At 34.2% G+C, this 17,777-nt stretch overlaps 1 protein-coding gene and 1 long non-coding RNA gene across 3 annotated transcripts in view; both read left to right on the forward strand.

Moving 5' to 3' along the window:
- LOC128982526 (mediator of RNA polymerase II transcription subunit 12-like) overlaps nucleotides 1-9,239 on the forward strand; it is a 48,786-nt gene extending 39,547 nt beyond the window's left edge. For both annotated transcript variants that reach the window (XM_054401483.1, XM_054401484.1), the window contains exons 39-45: nucleotides 909-1,116; nucleotides 1,498-1,681; nucleotides 2,891-2,985; nucleotides 4,652-4,851; nucleotides 5,657-5,752; nucleotides 6,499-6,701; nucleotides 8,230-9,239. In XM_054401483.1, the coding sequence (XP_054257458.1) occupies nucleotides 909-1,116; nucleotides 1,498-1,681; nucleotides 2,891-2,985; nucleotides 4,652-4,851; nucleotides 5,657-5,752; nucleotides 6,499-6,699 (984 nt within the window). In that variant the 3' untranslated portion in view covers nucleotides 6,700-6,701; nucleotides 8,230-9,239. The remainder of the gene's footprint in view (nucleotides 1-908; nucleotides 1,117-1,497; nucleotides 1,682-2,890; nucleotides 2,986-4,651; nucleotides 4,852-5,656; nucleotides 5,753-6,498; nucleotides 6,702-8,229) is intronic.
- A 1,860-nt stretch (nucleotides 9,240-11,099) lies between these two features.
- LOC128982524 (uncharacterized) lies at nucleotides 11,100-17,776 on the forward strand. Its single transcript, XR_008489681.1, has 4 exons — nucleotides 11,100-11,301; nucleotides 14,127-14,241; nucleotides 16,039-16,117; nucleotides 17,691-17,776. It is a non-coding gene; the product is annotated as an uncharacterized LOC128982524 (long non-coding RNA).
- The last annotated feature ends 1 nt before the right edge of the window (nucleotide 17,777 follows it).

Below are 17,777 nucleotides of genomic sequence, written 5' to 3' on the forward strand. Positions count from 1 at the left end.
GGTAGTGGTGAAATAAATTAATTGGGTTTTGAGCTTCTTGTGTAGTTAGCTGCATGGAACTCTTTCTAAGTGTGTTTATTTTGACATTTTCAAAGTAGCTTTGTAAAATTACATTGTCTGTTAAAGACAAAATCACTCAAGTTACAAACAAAATTGGACCTAAGAAAATAGAACACAAGACTGTATCAAGTATCAGTTATTTAAGATGGGAATGCCACTATGTGCGTATTTTAACCAAAATATGAGTGAAGGATGAGTGTAGGATGAGTGGCGCGATCGTCTAGTCTTGTTGGTGACTAAGGCAGACATATTTGTAAAACACAGCTGTTAATTAATAGCAATAGCCCATACAGCTAATGGCAACTATGGGCCTTCAGTTTATAGTGGAATCCAAACCACATTTTTGCCTTGGTATTAACGAATTGGTCTACTTATCAGAATAGTCCTGCAGATAGTTATAGTACTCACTAGTGCGGATGTTAATGCACACCAGGGAGTACCGTATCCACAATGCATACCTATAAATATCCACAATTCGTGACCTCCTAGTAGCTGGATTACAGGACGACACCACCGTCCCAGTCAATTGTAGAAATTGTTATCTTGTGGTAAGTCTCAGTAGAAATGTAATGTATGTCATGTGTGTAATTGGTATATTTTGACTATAAATAAACATTATATCTGAGGGGTGATCCATTGAGTAATTTATTACCTCTCTACATTGCTTAATGTGAATGGTTTGCTGTATACCTTATTGCTGTGTTTACAGCATAGTTTTTTTTTTTTAAGAAGGTCTCAGAAACATTGTAACAGACCTCAGATTTCACACTATAGCTAATTTTGAATTTTTTAGTTACTTATGGCATTCTCTGATTTTGATGGGTTGTACTTGTGTTTTCTGTTGTCAGAATGTCTACTCAGCCCCAGGGTCACAAGGTACGATGCAGTACTCTGGAGGCACTGCCACAACACCTCAGGGCAGCATGTACCCCTGCCAGCCAGGGCCCCCGGGCCCGGGGCCTCAGTGGGGCAACTATGGAGCTCCTCAACAACCTGGGCCCCCGCCTCAGCAACAGACCCAGGGGCCCTACTACTCCCAGCAGCTTCCTCCGCAAGGTAGAACCACACATAAACTTGTACAAAAAACACTGCATGGTCATACAACTTAATTAAATACGGCACAGCATAATTAGCTACCATACACCCTGAACCCGCAGCAGTAAATAGTAATCAGTAAAAATGTGTGTATGTGTTTGTTTTCTTTTATGTTTTGAAGACTTTCTAACAACCTACTAGGAGCAACAACAAGGAATGGCTTGTCAATGACACCTTAAGTGGGTCAAAACTGGTCCTCACTCAGATGACTAAGGGTTACTTTGGCAACCAGGTTAACATCTTGTATAGTATAAAGAAATTTTGGTTTGATTTTATTCAACCCTTTATTAAACAGGCATTGTTTTTTTCACTCTGTGGGTACTAACCGAGTCATGTGATAAGTTTCAGTTGGTCCGAGGTTCGAGAGACAGCCTGTAGGACCGACCGCCAAGAACGCACTCAACACGATGCTGCAACATCGAGCCTTGCGTCAACCCGTGGCTCAGCAATACATGAGCCAAGGGCCACAACCCCAGCCTGGCATGCCTGCCTTCTCAAACATGCAGCGCACACAGTTCATTCAGCGGTAATAATAAGTGAACATGAAAAAAAAACAATTCAATATTTAGTATCTAAGATGGTCTTGTAAAATTATGTATGTGAGGTGTAGTGGGGCAGGAATGTGTGGGAATGGGGTTCGCTCTGTGTTTTTTTTTCAATATTATAAATTAGTGACCTATTTTTTTCCTAGCCATAACTTAACAGTGGCTGTATGGGTTTTAATAATTTTAAGTAGCTAGATATATGTTTCCTGTGATCAAGTTATTCTTAGGTTGTCGGTTACTCATCACTAAAATAAATGAATCACAATTTACTAAAAAATGTCGAGGTATATTTCAAGTTTACATAAAAACTCATCTTCAGCCTCTAGTAACAACATATCAAGTCTTGATATGTTGTTACTAGAGGCTGAAGATGAGTTTTGATGTAAACTTGAAATATACCTTGACATTTTTTAGTAAATTGTGATTAATTTATTTTAGTGATGAGTAACCGACAACCTAAGAATAACATTAATAATGCCATCACGAAGGAAAAAACATACCGGAATGAATTGTTAATTAAAGTTGTGATGCGGGCCCCTAGGCATCTATGTCGTCTATGCTTAAATCCGGCCCTGGTTGTATAGATATTAATAATAGATAATAGACAACACCAAACGAAATAATGTCCACCACTAGTGAGTCGGTAGCGTCGCGGACTTCGGCCCCAAGGCAGCGATGTCGTGGGTTCGGATCCTGGTCACTGCCGATAACATTTTATCAGTACAGTTCACCTTTGTACTGTACCGGCTCACTCCTTGCTTTGCTGTTAACGATCCACGCACGGGCGCTTAGTCTATGTGGACGGGCAAATGCAAGGTTAAAAGAGGCCGCCAACCTCTTTAAGAAAAAAAAAAAAAAAATGGCATAGATTTAGAAATAAATAACAACCAGAAACATAATAGATACAAATGTTATACAAAATTAAGAAACAGGCTATTTTTGAAATCAACTATTATTTCCATAAATTGGAGGAATCATTTTTAATTTTAAACCCTGTTGTGGAGTAAAAAGCTTTATTGGTTAGCTCCTGTGACAAGCTATTTTTCAAGTATTTGAGATCTAGGATATGAGTATGGACATTAACGGACAATCGAGCAAAGAACTTTATATGCAGATTATTAAGGCTAAAAGTTTGCTCAGTCTTAGTATATTTGTTCATGTTGATGACAAGGATGATGATGGTGTTACAGACAACAGATGCATGTAGAGCAGCCCCAGCAGGCTGTGTCAGGGATGTATCAGCAACAATCAGCTCCTCAGATCTACCCAGCCATGCAGCAGCAAGGTAACTGCAAAAACCGCTGTTTTCAGTATCTGTTTGTTTATAACAGCTGAACGAGAAGGAAACTATTTTGGGAGCTGTTTTATTAAGGTTAACAATGTACAAAATTTACATATTGCAAAGATAATACCCCCGCCGCAGCAAACCTGCAGACTAAGCGAATTTCCATTTGACTGATTGGATTTACACTGAAATGTCTACTTATATAACATTTATTCTTGATTTAAATAGAATTAGTTTAACAAGTACTTAGGTTTGCTGCATCAGGGAGGGTAAAACTGTTTTTTTTTTTTGTAAAATGTGAATAGTTAGTAAGAAATAAAAACATTTTCCAAATTTGATCAAAATATGTTCACAAACAAGCAAACTACAACAGTTTACTTATTCTCCATAAGAATAACATGGGAATTTTAAATTTACAATTTTTTGGAATTTTCTCCATAACCATTAGGCGCATAACAACGCTTCAATATACTAAATTATTTGTTTTTTTAAGCTCTACAAAATGGTTTGGAAAGAAATTGCAAAATTTTATGTTTTTTGGGTCAAAAATGGGAAAAATCTATTTTTACCCCCTAAAACCCCCCGTAAACCCCCGTTCCCATGGTCCGATCATGCTGGATCGCGAACTCGTTCGAATAAACGTATGTTTACACGTTTGTACCAAATTTCATCAAAATCGGATCATTTTTGCTCGAGTTATCGTGCTGACGGACACATATATATATATATATATATATAAATATATAAATATATAAATATATATATATATATATATATGAATTTGAACGGATGGTGTTTTAGGCCTCTAGGGACCTCAAAACGAAAAAAAAAATCGGTCCCGCGTCCAGGTCTTACCATGAGTACTACGGTAATAGCTTATTCCCTATATGGGAAATTCGCTAATATTCCCTATATGGGAAATTCGCTAAAATGAAGGGTGCGGTATTACAAAAAATATAGTTCATCACACAAATTGAAAATGTATTCTTGAATTTCGCTCAGTTACCAACCTAGACATCATCTTGGTCATTAAACTTGGGCTTTTGTCGAAAAGAGTTCATTTAAACCCAAGTACTGTAATAAAATATAGAGGTTTCCTCTCCACTTTGGCCTGTTTGTTCAACAGATCAAGTAAAGCAAGGGGTGAGCTAGTATAGTAGAATAATGGAACTGTAGTGGTAAATTTTGAGAGACAACACCAGAACATGTCATTCCACCAACTGAGCTACTGACTCACCACTTTCCAATCAAGCTTAATATAAAAGCCTGTATAGTAACTTACTTGAGTTGATAAACAATTTATTGATGTTTGTCATACAGTACTTTTCCTCTTAAATTTAATCGTTGGGAATACAACATCTTTGGGATTGCTGTTGTACGGTTGTAAGCACATCTTTAGATTTGGGAATACTACTGTAGGGTTTTAAATACGTCTAGGTTGAAGAATATGTTTTTAGGGTTGGGAACACATCTTTAGGATTGGGAATACGAATTTAGAATTGGAAATAGCCACGTTTTTAGGGTTGGAAACCATCTTTAACGTCTTTAGGTTTGTGAATTTGTCTTTTAAGTTGAGAATGCTTTGAGGGATGAAAATGATTTACTTTTTAAATGGTTTCAAATATAAAATAAACTACAATACAAAAGTATTGTTTTGTTCTGCTAGGTATGAGTGGAGGTATGGGACCAGGGTATGGTCCTGGTGGGCCTGGGTATGGCCAGCAGCCGCAGATGCAGCCTAGTACGCAGCATATGATGAGTCAGCAACCGCAGCAAGCCGGGGCTATGTTCACGCAGCAAAACACTCAGTTTGGCATGAGGCAAGACTACCAGCAACAACGCAACATTCGCCCACCTTACCTGCAGGTACTTCTCAACTGTCTATCTTTTAGTTGGAAATTGGAGGATTTTGGTTAGGAATGCAGGTTTACCTTATGGAAAAGGTTCCAATACAAGAAACACAAAGCTTTCTCCACACGGAAAACTAAGATTAGTTCGCTTTCAACCAAGGAAGGCTTGGATTGAGATGAAAAATGTCTTATGGTAGATATCATTCTTTCTTTAAGAGAAGATATTTTACTTCCTAACATAAGAGTTTCTAAAGTTGGAAACTCTGTGTAGTTTCTGTGTTGTTTCTTGTGCCAGTATGCACTTTGCAGTCAGATAAGCCTGCTGTTCGAACAAAAATCCTCAGCCATTCTGCCTTATATCATATCTTGCTACAAAATATCAGTTCCCTGGAAAATATGCCACATCAGAAACTGGTTTCTTGTAGAGGTGTGCGAGCTGTCTGTTTTTAACCGGGGCTAGTGTACATGGTCGGGTGATCAAGAACAAAGTCAAAAATTCAATTTCCAGCCCAGATTTTTTTCTCACAAATTAATAACAATCCCAGAAAGCGTCTGTGTAAATTGTGAGATTGATAATCCAGATTTATGCCACGATATCTGTTGAAAGTGCTGATGATTTTGTGATCGCGGGAGATGTTCTCAATGTTGCCACAATTGCAGGCAACAATTATGGTGAATTCTCCATGATTGGCTTTTTTCTAAATGATTGGCATAAGCTCGTCTTGATTGAAACTGTTCAGGCTCGCACATCTTTTACTTTATTGAGCTTCAATTTTTATTGCTTAAAATTTAAATAATATTTTCTAATCTTTGCTCCTCAGGCGCCTAACGTGACGATGAACTCTATGGGTGGACCGCTAAGTCAAACCCAGAATACTCCTCCCTACCAGCGACCTCAGCAACAGCAGTTCCCTCAAGTGAGTGATCAAATTGTAACTGTATGTCCAACTTGTAATATGTTTGGAATAATTCCGTAATATGTAACCTAACCACCTCTTATGCAGAATCTGAATTGTTGCTTTAATAGCAGTCTTTTTATTCCCAACTAGTGCTTTAACTGAGTATTTCAAAGTTTTTTTTTTATTTTTTATTTTGTAGACTTTTTAATAGAACTGTCTAAAATTCAACTGGAGAACTGTTGTAGTATATTTGAGAGCTGCATTTCCAAGCAGGAATTCATTTTAAAATTCTTCAAGTTGATATTGTTTTGTTAAAGAGAACTATTTCCATATATACGTACAAAAAGAAATGAAAGTCAATGAATGATACAAAAACCACCAAAATTCAACCTCACTTGGTGGATTTATCATGGTTAAGTAGTTTGTTGAGCGGCGTATCAATCAAATATTAATTCTACTTTTTAATCTCTAAATCAAATTGAAAACGTTTGTACATTATGGAAATTTAAAAAATCCAAAGCACACATAACTTAATCACATTTTACCTTTCGTTTAAGGGTATTTCCTCAAGACATTTCCTCAAGAATTGCAACAAATAAAGAACAAATTCTTAAAATATAATAAACTGATTTTTACTTTCATGCAAATTTTAAAGATTTGGGTGAACCCATGTTTTCTCTAATGACCTTTAATTTTAATTTATAGATCATTACCACATTATCTTGTCTAATGTGCTTGATTGTGATTTAACTCTTACTTGACAGCAAATGACTCAACAACAGCAGCAGCAACATAGAATGAGGCAGTTGTTGATGCAGCAGCAGCAACAGCAGCAACAACAGCAACAACAACAACAACATCAGCAACAACAGCAAAGCCAACAACAGCCGGGACTGATGGCGTTGCACAGACAGATGTCGAACCAGCCACAGAATCCTTACTCACAGCAACCTCCTCCATACTAGTGGTAAGCTCACCATCGTGACAGGGTTGGAAATATCCGTCATGTAACTATCGTTCACAATTTTGATGGTAGTGATAATCAAAATTATTGTCAGTGTGTATGAATCACCGAGCTATAATAAATAAATTTAGTATTTATTTAACCAGCGTATATCAGATTCAAAGTTCTGTTTTACCTTAAAACTGTTGTCAAATGCATTCAAATTATTTATAAAATAAAATGATTACCTTATATAACCACAGTTTTTGGTATGACAACTAGTTTCATTCCTTATAACTTCATCTCTTATGACTTCATTTCCCCTTGGTGAGGCTGTTGGAAGTGTCCACCATCACCTCTTCTTTCCTAAGCAGTTCCAGTAGCTGGAGTTCGATAACCCCAGCCATACATCCGAGCTGGCTAAGTTCAACCCCCGTCAGAACTGCCTCGTGTTGAATGGCCCGGCGGGTTTCACGCGGGCTCCAAGCGGCAAAGATCCCGCCACGTGTAATTTGTACAAAGATTGTTCGCGTTCACGCAGGAATTCCGTCTCGGTTTTCACGCTCTTGTAGAATGGGCCTTATGATAACTAAAAAAACCTGTCTTGTCTTGGTCAAAAATCCAATTTCGTTCATCCCTATCGAGAATTGTTCTTGATTTTGGGCTGGCCATACAGGAATTGTCCTCAAATATCAGACTTAGGTCCTTACATAGTTTAGTAAGTACCCACGGCAGTTGTGTAATATTATCACACTTTTGCCGGGAACAGCAATGACGTCAATAATGTTTCCGATAACGACTGCCTGAGATATTCAGGATTTGGCTGGAATCGTAGATGATGATGATAACGTTTTCGCGGCCGCGGGAGACGATGATGACCGCTGTAGGAGATAATCAGGACATTGCTGCAATCATGGATGACGATGTGAACTCGGTGACCGCGGGAGACGATGACGATGACCACACGACTATGGGAGATATTCAGGATTTTGTCGCTACTGCGGGAGACAATCATTGTATTTCTGTTACCTTATAAAGCTGTACCTAAGTAAATTTTTGTCTCACTTCGATACATTTCTGTTTTGAAACTTAACTTTTGTCTGTTATTACTTTCTATTTCCTTTGTTAAAACTACAGTGAAGAACAAAATTAAAACGGTTAAAATCAGAAAAATATATTTGGTAACAGCATTGACAAAGTGTCCTTAAATGTGCGGAAATCGTCCATGAATTTTTTATCCAGAATGTTGTAGACACCCTGTGTGTAATTGTAATTTACGTGTAATGGTCAGTGTAAGATATTACTTGAATAGAAACTGTTGTATCTTGGTTCCAAAATTATTAAATATGTACCAAGACTATCCTATAAATTAGATTAGGAACGAGAATCTGTCTGCAAGATTTGTATGTATTATTATTAAAAGTGTATGCAAAATGTTATGGTTCTAAAATATATTAGTTGAATGCTTGTTTGAATGGATCAACTACTTCCTATCCAAGAGTTGAGCGTCAGGTTGTGTTGAATCTAATCCTAATGGTTTGTTGTTTTTCAGGATATAAAAGATATTTGCTTCAAATCAGCTTGCTACGTCGAAGCAGTTTTGATTGATTTCACCCACCGATCTTGGTTAAAATATTTGTTACTCTTATCAATTGTAATATTTTCAATCATATGTCCATAGACTTGGATTATTTTTGTTTAGTTTTACCTTTAATTTACTTTTTTTGTAAGTTATACAGACATATATGTGATTTTGCATGGAGTCAGGGATTGCCAAAAGAGGATATTAATTGTATCCTATGTTTTAAATGTTTTAACAAAAGCTAAATGAATAGTATTTGCTTAGCTATTAAATCGCTAATGTAACAAATCTACTTTTGATTTTACTGACAATAAAGAAAGAAATTAAATTAAATTAATCTTAACATTTATATTTTTTACTCTATTTTTATTTATATAGATTGGGTCCTATGGTTTATTGTTTTGTTTTTTGTAAATATTAATTAATTGTATAATAATTGGGACCAAATATTTCCTTCGCGTTTTCTTTTCTTAAAATACAATTCTCATCAAGTAATTGATTATAAGATAAATAAATAAATTAAGGTAGGACAGTGAATAGAGTTAGCTTTTATCTTGAAGTTGTATTTTGTAATATATTTACAAAATAGTAATCAGTATCACTAGTAGTTATCAGGATCACCCAGTGATTTTCCATATTAGTTGATAATATCTTAATAACATTTAATGTGGTGATGAATATTTTGCATGTAGTTGTCTGTTTAAAAGGGGAGGGGAAATCATTTCTTTACTAGATAGATAATATTATAATAATCCTATGTTGTGTTTTTATTCATCAAACAAACAACTTCTTGCATGACTAAAGTCAAACTTTAAAAAGTCAATGGCTGTGTTGTACTGTAGAGAGTAATAACATATTTTAAAATATTTTATGAACACTCAATTAATTGTCTGTATAAAACTAATTTTAAACATGATTATACATAAAGAAGCATGTTTTTATTACTATTACTATTATGAGGCAGATTATTGTAAAAAGTGTTTTAAGCGTTGTTTTTTAATTATATCCAATGAATTATCCAATGAATTATAATAAATAATAATAAATTATTATTTATTAATATTACATGAATTTATCAAACCATATTTTTTTGACAGATATAACTATTGACAGATCAAATTTTTTTAGGTTAAGTTTATCACAGTTGATTTGTAATAATCTTAAAATTCCATGCGGATCATCATAACATAAGATCCTGAAAAAACTTCAAAAATTTTACCTGTAATGAAGAATAAGTAGTTGTAATAAATAAATATGGGATTAAAACGGATATAATGACTGTATACATTTTACTATCTTACATGAAACAAAATAATAAAATAAATGCAGAAAGTGCATTGAACATTTCCGAGACCTAAAATCAGTGCCTGTATTGAAAGATTCAAAGAAAGTTGCAAAGGTATTCAGATTAACAAGATTTAACAAGATTAAGTGTGTTATTGTTAACACTGTTGGTTTCATATGATTTTTTAATCAAATAAAATCCTCTAAGTTATTTATTTGGATAGTACAAACAATTTAAAACAGAAAGCCAAATTGTTAAACAAAGCACAAATTATGTTTAATTGTTTTGTAAACTATGCTGGTCCCAGTTTGTAAATTCTCTTCAGAACAGATTGACAAGTTCCTATAACTGTATTTTGTACAGACAATATTATATTGTACTTATCAATGTGCATTATTTCAAATGGCTAGCTTTGTATTTGTTTATTTTTGTGAGTATCATTGTGATTAGGCCTATTTAATTTATATCATATTTAAAATAAATATATCTTTGTATAAGCATTTCAAAGTTAATTTTCCTGTGTTGAAACTTTTCATTTTTTCCCCAATGTCGATATTCAGCTCTATCGTTTATACAAAAAATATCGAATCAAGAATTATCATATTTTCTTACTGTGTCGACCCATTAGCCTACTACTGTTTTTGGACAATCATATCTTTAAAATACAGTACGGTAACACAAAGCTTTAATCTATACTTGGCAGTAATTTTTTGACACAATTTGTAAAATAATCCTAGTTTAATTCAATTTAATCACATAATTAAAAATCAAGAAGTAATGAACAATATGTCATATTTTATTATAACGTGTTATAGAATTGAATACAATCTAAAACAGATAATTCTAACTAAATAATAATTAACTTATTATGAAAAAAATGCATCATAACAATCGATTTTTAAACCGCGGTTGTGGTTGAATCGCATCGCGGTTGTGGTTGAATCGCATATGCCGGTTTGGCTATAATATGTAGGTAATGAACGTTTTTTGCCAAATTTTGAAGTTTATTTTCATGTTTTTAGTTAAATTTTCCATTGTTATGCTAACTTTTTGTTTAATCCTTAAATTACCCTAAATCTACCATTACCCTAAGACTAGTAAATTACCCTAAAAAAGGGTAATTACCCTAAAAGTGGCAACACTGGGAGACAGTGCTTTTACGCAAAAATAAAGAAAGCTTCTAAAAATAAGAAAATTGGAAATGACTACCAACTGTCCAAGAGCTTTAAATGGAAACAAATTTCAAGCTATGGCCACCATTACTAAAATGTTTAAAAGAAACGTGAATCCAACTTTGAGATTTTTATTATGAAACTTGAACTTTAAATCATTAAACAAGACATTTAACACCAACTTTAAGCTATATTGGAAAAACAAAAATCATTTCCTAACTAGCATCATGGTATTATTTCGAAAAAGCCCGGGAAAATTGTATTGATGAAATAGTGTGGCTACATGGTAGCTAAACCAAGTCAGCTTTATTAAAGCAAACTAGAAGAAGAAGAAGAAGAAGTTATTCAACTCCAAAATCTGCTGTCAGTCAAATCAAATTGTTTAATCTGTCTGCGTCTGCTAATTTGATTTGAAATCGAATTAATATTATTTGTTTGATAGCTTTGTTAAAGAAAGGATAGTGATAATGCTGTTATTTTGTTATTAGTATAAGTCTAACATAGCCATTTAGTCTGGTAATAGGCCTATATCTTTTGGAACCGACGTGACATCATTAGCCTATGTTAGCAATGCTTTTCGTACCGGTAAGTGTAGCCTATTTTTTGAACAAAATGTTCTAGCATGTCATAGCTAAATGTCATAGCCACAATGTCATAGTCACATTAATGTCATAGCCAAAATGTCATAGCCACATTAGCCTTCAAAATTTTGCTGCTCATAGGTATGACTTAGTGTTTATATAGGCTAAGTACTTAGTTGTTTTTATCGTCATGTTAGTATGAATCCATTTTGAAAGAGAGTAGGCCTAATGCTAACTTATAAACAAATGCATTTGTGGATATGTTGGGAACTAAATGAACCTGTAAGCCTAAACTTACTTCTTGCACTATAACTTAGGCCTAGTCTGAATTTGGTAACACACCTATTCCATTAGAACCCCCAGGAGTTTCTATGGGTAGACTTCTGTATCTGTTGTGAAAAACCAACCTAATGAAAATAGCGATAAGATAACTTATATCGATTACTTCATTCGATATATCGTTTGGTTAGTTAGGTTAACGATATATCGAATTAAATAATTGATAGGCTGTATCGAATAATTTTTCATTCGGTTGTTTTTGACAACAGATACGGAAGTGTAAGTTACCTACCCGTTTCTATTGGAGTTGTACAAAAAAAGTGTATAAAACTTAGGACCGCAAGGCTTTATCCCTTATAGCCTACGCCTTGGAACTACTGTACTGTCAGTGGAGTAGGCATGTGGCCTAAATTTTATGCCACAATGACTTGTAAGTAGGCTATGGTAAGCCTAGGCCCATTAACTTAGGCTATGCTTGGTACATACCATATCAAGCGGCCAAATCCATATCCGTGGCGGGTCAATCCATATAAAGTGGTCCAGAAATAAATTAATTGGTTGCTTCAAGATTTTTAATTTTTTTCACATTTTTATACTTGAAAGTAAAGTAACATATCATTAGAAGTACAAAAATACAATTATTTTATTTTCTACTTAATGGTGGCCATTTGTTTGTTAGTCGAATGCCCGTTTTCAGGGATTTCAGTGCTCTTAAGTTAAATTAAATGTATCTAATTCTACTAATCCTAGAACATTAAAATAAAAACCAATCTTATCAAAAAGGTCTAAACCTTATGGTAGCTATTCACTTAAAACTAAATATATAGGCCTAGGTCTCACATTTGTACCTGTGGCAGACAACAAAGTAGCCTAGAGTGTTTTAAAACATCAAAATGCTTAAAATCTATTATTAATAACATTAGGCCTACATAACATTATTAAAAAAATACATTGGTAGTGTATTAGGCTATAATAAAATATTATGCTTCCTAAGCTATTATACCGGTACGTATAAAGCTTAAATTTGAGTAGCCTACTTTTCAATGTTTCATAAACTTTAAAACCAGTTGAGTCCACAAAATAAAATTATTACAGGATAATACTCTCTTTTTTTTGTCCTAGAGAGGACCCTAGGCACGATCCCGGTCGGATTGTTTTTCACATTCTACTTCAGAATAGACCTAGGGGTTGCGGCATTATCACTTAGATAAATCCATTGGTGATTTGGCAGGATTTGAACCCGGGACCTCAGGCACCGAAGTCCCGCGCTCTAACCACTAGACCAGCTTGCTCCCCCGCCAACAGAGATATTAAGCATAAAATTTTTAAAATTTTGAAAATTTGTATTTAAAACCCTATGCAAGTCCACAACTTAAAACTTTGAGAATTTGGAGTACATAACTATAACTACCGTATCAGATAAAAAATAACAAACACATAGGCCTAGTCAATTGCCTTGTAAAAAGAAATTGTTAAAAATCAGTTTTCGTAACATCGTTGCGTTAAATTTTAACAGGTAATTAGACCTATAAATTTAGTTTTAAGTGTATAACTATATTACGATATTAATAAAGCTTAGATCTTTCTGAAGGGATAGGTTTTTATTTTAATGTTCGAGATATTTAATTTAACGCAGAGCTCTGAAATCGCTGAAAACGAGCATTCGACTAACAAAAAAATAACTTACATAAGAAAAACTTTCAGTTGGTCATAACTTATCAAATTGTTTATTTGGCAATTATTCCGTATAAAATAGCTAATTTACAATGGTTGTAATTTTGATATGTCTACTTAACTTACAGTTTTTTGCACGCTGAATCCGAAAATACCAATCAGTTTTTGTCGGAAAGACTCAGAGACTAAGTGTATGTAAAACGAAGATAAAAAGTACGTACCGGTATCTAAAGTTCATTGAGTGGTACGAATGGTAATATGGTAGTCTGAAAGGGACCGTATGTGAACTGTGGATAGGTAAAACTAACAGCTGTTTAAGTTAATACTTGACTTCATGCGCAATGGAATCGATTCGTTTTCAGACCAAGGTAATCAGCTCTTAAGTTATTTGGGCATGTCGGGAAGGTAGGTCGGGTTTTATGCAGATTTTAACTGTATACAGTGTTGAATTTCGGTTAGATTAGGAAGGTAGGTAAAGTTTTTATTTTAGGATATTGAACTTACTTATTAATCATTACGTTACCTCCAGACTGTTTTTTCACAATTGAAATAGTGGGTGAAACACAATAAATAATAATTTCAAAAATGATTGCTGAAAACAATCGATGTTGGCAAGTGTAAAGTTATGCCCAAGACTTTACTTTTCAGTAAGTTAGGCTACCTACTTAACTTAGAATGGAATGATCTTCGTTTGTATAACCTAAAACTAGGCATAACTTAACCAATCCTAACCCCATACCTTTCAGATTCCATCAAAATATACAAACTTGTAAAATCAAAACATTATAGCCTATCTAATTATTATTAAACTATCATAACTTAGCCCTAAGAAAAAAAATACTATCAGCTTAAGTTATGCTAAAAAATATATTTCAGGTAACTTACTGGATCCATATGAAGCCCTAAGTCCATATGTACGTCTAACTGTGGTTTTATGACAAGATATAGATTATTGCAGATGGATATTAATACATAAACATCAGAATATGGGGTAAGTGTTTAACATAGGCCTAACTTACCGTACATGATTTTTAATATTTTGCTGCACTACACAGTTTTTAAGTCTAAGCAGCAAGTTTCTGGTCCATTTGTAGACAAGAAAGTTGTTGTTTACAAAAAGGGCTCAGTAAAATCAGCTGGAACTACTCAGTAAATTGACCTCACAGTGGAGTTTCATAACTTTGGAGTTTCTTACGATTATCAACAATGCTACCATGAAGCCCTAGGGTAAACATAACTTAACCCCATATCTGGCGGTCATTTTATTCACCAGTGGCGGGTATATTTTGGCCCTTTTGTAGTTGTACCATATATTAAGCCACAGAACATTTATTTGTGAATATAAGTACACACACATACAGTATATATATTTTCTGTTTCAGTAATGAATATAGAATAGGCCTACAATAATATAAACATAGTTTTTTTTGCATTGCTAAGAAAAAATTATTAGTAGGTACAGTAGGCGTAGTAGCAAAAGGTTTGCACATTTTTGAATTATTCAAATTAGAAATTTCAAAAGCAACTCACAAGAAAACCACAAAATAATTTTTTTACACATTTTATCTAAACATAAAGGTTGTGTAAAATATGATTCCCTACGCAGAAATATCAATGTTTTTTAAATACTCATAAAAATAAAATTATAGGTAAAAAAATAAATTCTAGGCTACATAGGCCCTACATATTTTCCTTTTTTAAAAACGACCAAATTTTTGTCACGTAGGAAATTATAGAATGCATCAACAGAAAATAAAATGATTCTGTACAATAGGAAATAAAAGATCTTTCTGAAAATATATGGTTATATGTAGTTGAATTCTAACATTTCATCTACATGAGGTTTATGAGGTGACAAACGTAAAGGGATTAATGAGTTCAAAAACTCTTATGGATTCAACAGAGCGTTCTACATTACTTAGTAAAGAACCGAATAAAACTGATATAGGTCCTAAACCGTTTCCTGTTGTAGCATATTCGACACAACATTTACCATTTATTGAATACCTGTAGGCCTAATCAAGAAAACATAAGAGGTGATGTTTGAAAATGGAATTATTAAATGTAAATAGAATGGTTGGTAGGCATGTCAAAATGAAGGCTATTTCGTTAATAAAGAATAATATAAAAGCTAAAGAATCCATGCGGGGACATGCGGTACTTACTTTTGAGACTTTGTTCTTGTTTAGACTTCTTTAAAGTGAATACTGTAATGTGATTTCATCCCTGGGGTTATTTATCCTAGAAAGCACAGACTAAGCATGTTGGTCGTCATAGATGAAGTAAAAAAAAAATCAGATTTGAGAAGTAAATATTTCCTTGTTTTGATTAATTTAATTCACATATTCCAACTGATCAAATAGGTAACGTAAATAAACATTTTAAGTCTAAATTACTTACAGAATGATATAATAGATCGTTTATTGGAAAATGAGTGATTTGTATATTTTCCACTTGGAGTGGGTAAAGCTGGGTTTTCCTAGGCGCGGAAGCGGAGAGCAGAAAAGGGATTAACATGGTGTTCCGCTCCGCTTCTAGGAAAACAGTAACCAACACTAAATTACCTAAGACAAGTGGAGTCCGCTCTCCGCGTTCCTCTCTCCGCTCTCCGCTTCCGCGTTTAGGAAAACCCGGCTTTAAAAGAGCTTTAAAGTTACACTTCGTTAATTTATGAAAATTGGTGAAGAAATAAGGAAGTTATACCCTACCAGCAAAAAAACCACTTAAGAAATTATAATATTTATTTAGATATAGATATTTTTCATAACAATTTTATATATTTTGACAGGAACCTTAAAGATAGTAACGGACACATTATAAGTGGGACATCAATTTGTGTTGACTACTGGGTGTCGTCACCAGAAAAGGTAAGCCTAAGTTGGTTTTCAATTTAGTGAAAGTAAGTAAAACAAACATAAGACGTTAAAATAAGTGTCTTAAAACACTTTTAAGTGTTATAAGACTTTCTTTTATTTACTTCCGTAAATTTAATAACACATGTACAATCACAGAAAACATACTACTATAACCCAGAATGCCAACCGCATGGTAAAAACCACTAAGTGTTTTGAGAGAGCTTTGCCTGTCAATCCGTAGGCAGCGCCACCATCGTTGCCATGCACTCAGCATAGCAACGCTGGTGGCGCTGCCTACGAATTGACAGGCAAAGCTCTCTCAAAACACTTAATGATTTTTACCATGCGGTTGGCATTCTGGGTTATAGTAGTATATTTTCTGTGGTACAATGCTGATCAAGAAGTTATTAAAATTTAGTTTCACAAAGTTAGCTGGTTAACCTTGTATAAATCCTGCTTTTGGCTTTTAACATGTTCACTGCCATGATGAGTAATCTCGTCTCCGCTTGCGCTTTCCAGTGGCGCGCGACGAGTATACTCGTCAATGCGCCGCATACAAACTATTGTCCCAATGTGAGGTTAGCCACTGCTGTGAGATGTTTTGCTTGCCGCTTTTTGTGTCAGTATACTTCAATCTGGTATAATTTGTGTGGTAGGGATTGTTAGAAATTAATTGTAGTGTGAGGGTTCAGGCATGGATCTAATGACATGCAATAGAATAATGATAATGAATGTACTGTAGTATTGTGAAAGGAACCTAACCTCAAAATTGTGCTCGACTGCTTTTTGCGGTTTTTTTTGTGTATCCGGTTACTTTACCCCTGCTTTTTGTCTCTATTTGGCGATACTGAGGGCCGGTTGGCAGTATTGTTTAGTGCTGCTATCTGTTGGGTTCTTGTAAAATTATGTCCACAACGACTGGAGACAGTATAGGTATGCCAATATGCCTCTCATTTGGATGAAACTAAATTTAAACATTTTCGCACATTCATCTACGCAGCGCATTAGCTGTTCACGCAGCGCAGCTGGCCTTCGCGCAACCGCATGGAATGTGTTAATTACCGGTAGGCTTTCTTTTGATGTTATCACTCCTGTAATTTATTAATCTTATAACTGTGCATAAGCTATGCATGTTTAGCTTTTCAATTTTTAATGGTTTAAGAGCCATTTTCATTTAAAGCTTTGCAATCAAACTTTGTTTGATGAAGTTTTTATGATTCCATTGAAAAATTCCATGCATTGTTTCAATAATTTTCTCTGTGTTTCTGTTAGTTTGAATAAACTGACACACTTAGGCCTACGGTAGGTAAGTAGTTTTAGCTCAACTTGTTCATACAGTATTTTAAATCTGTTTACTAATTTCAAAATTCCAGTCTTTGTAGAGTAAACAATGTTTACATTTTGATTATGAAAATGATATAATCATAGATCTGAGTTTAGTTAAAAAAATAAGATCTCTGAAATAAAAATAGCTCCTAGCTCATCAATGTTGAAGGATTTAATGTATATTGTAGAAAATAACTTCAAAATTATTCTAAAACTACTGTTGTTAGGTTATTTATATACCAAATGCTATTATTTCTAGAAATTTGACCACTTCTTGACTCATCTACACGCTGATCACACGGTCGGATTGAATTCATCATTTGAAGGAACCATCTACACGTCCCCC

The sequence above is a fragment of the Macrosteles quadrilineatus genome, unplaced genomic scaffold (assembly GCF_028750875.1).
Source record: "Macrosteles quadrilineatus isolate MER2022 unplaced genomic scaffold, UCM_ALF_1.0 Scaffold_447__1_contigs__length_65970, whole genome shotgun sequence".
Classification (NCBI taxonomy): Eukaryota; Metazoa; Arthropoda; class Insecta; order Hemiptera; family Cicadellidae; genus Macrosteles; species Macrosteles quadrilineatus.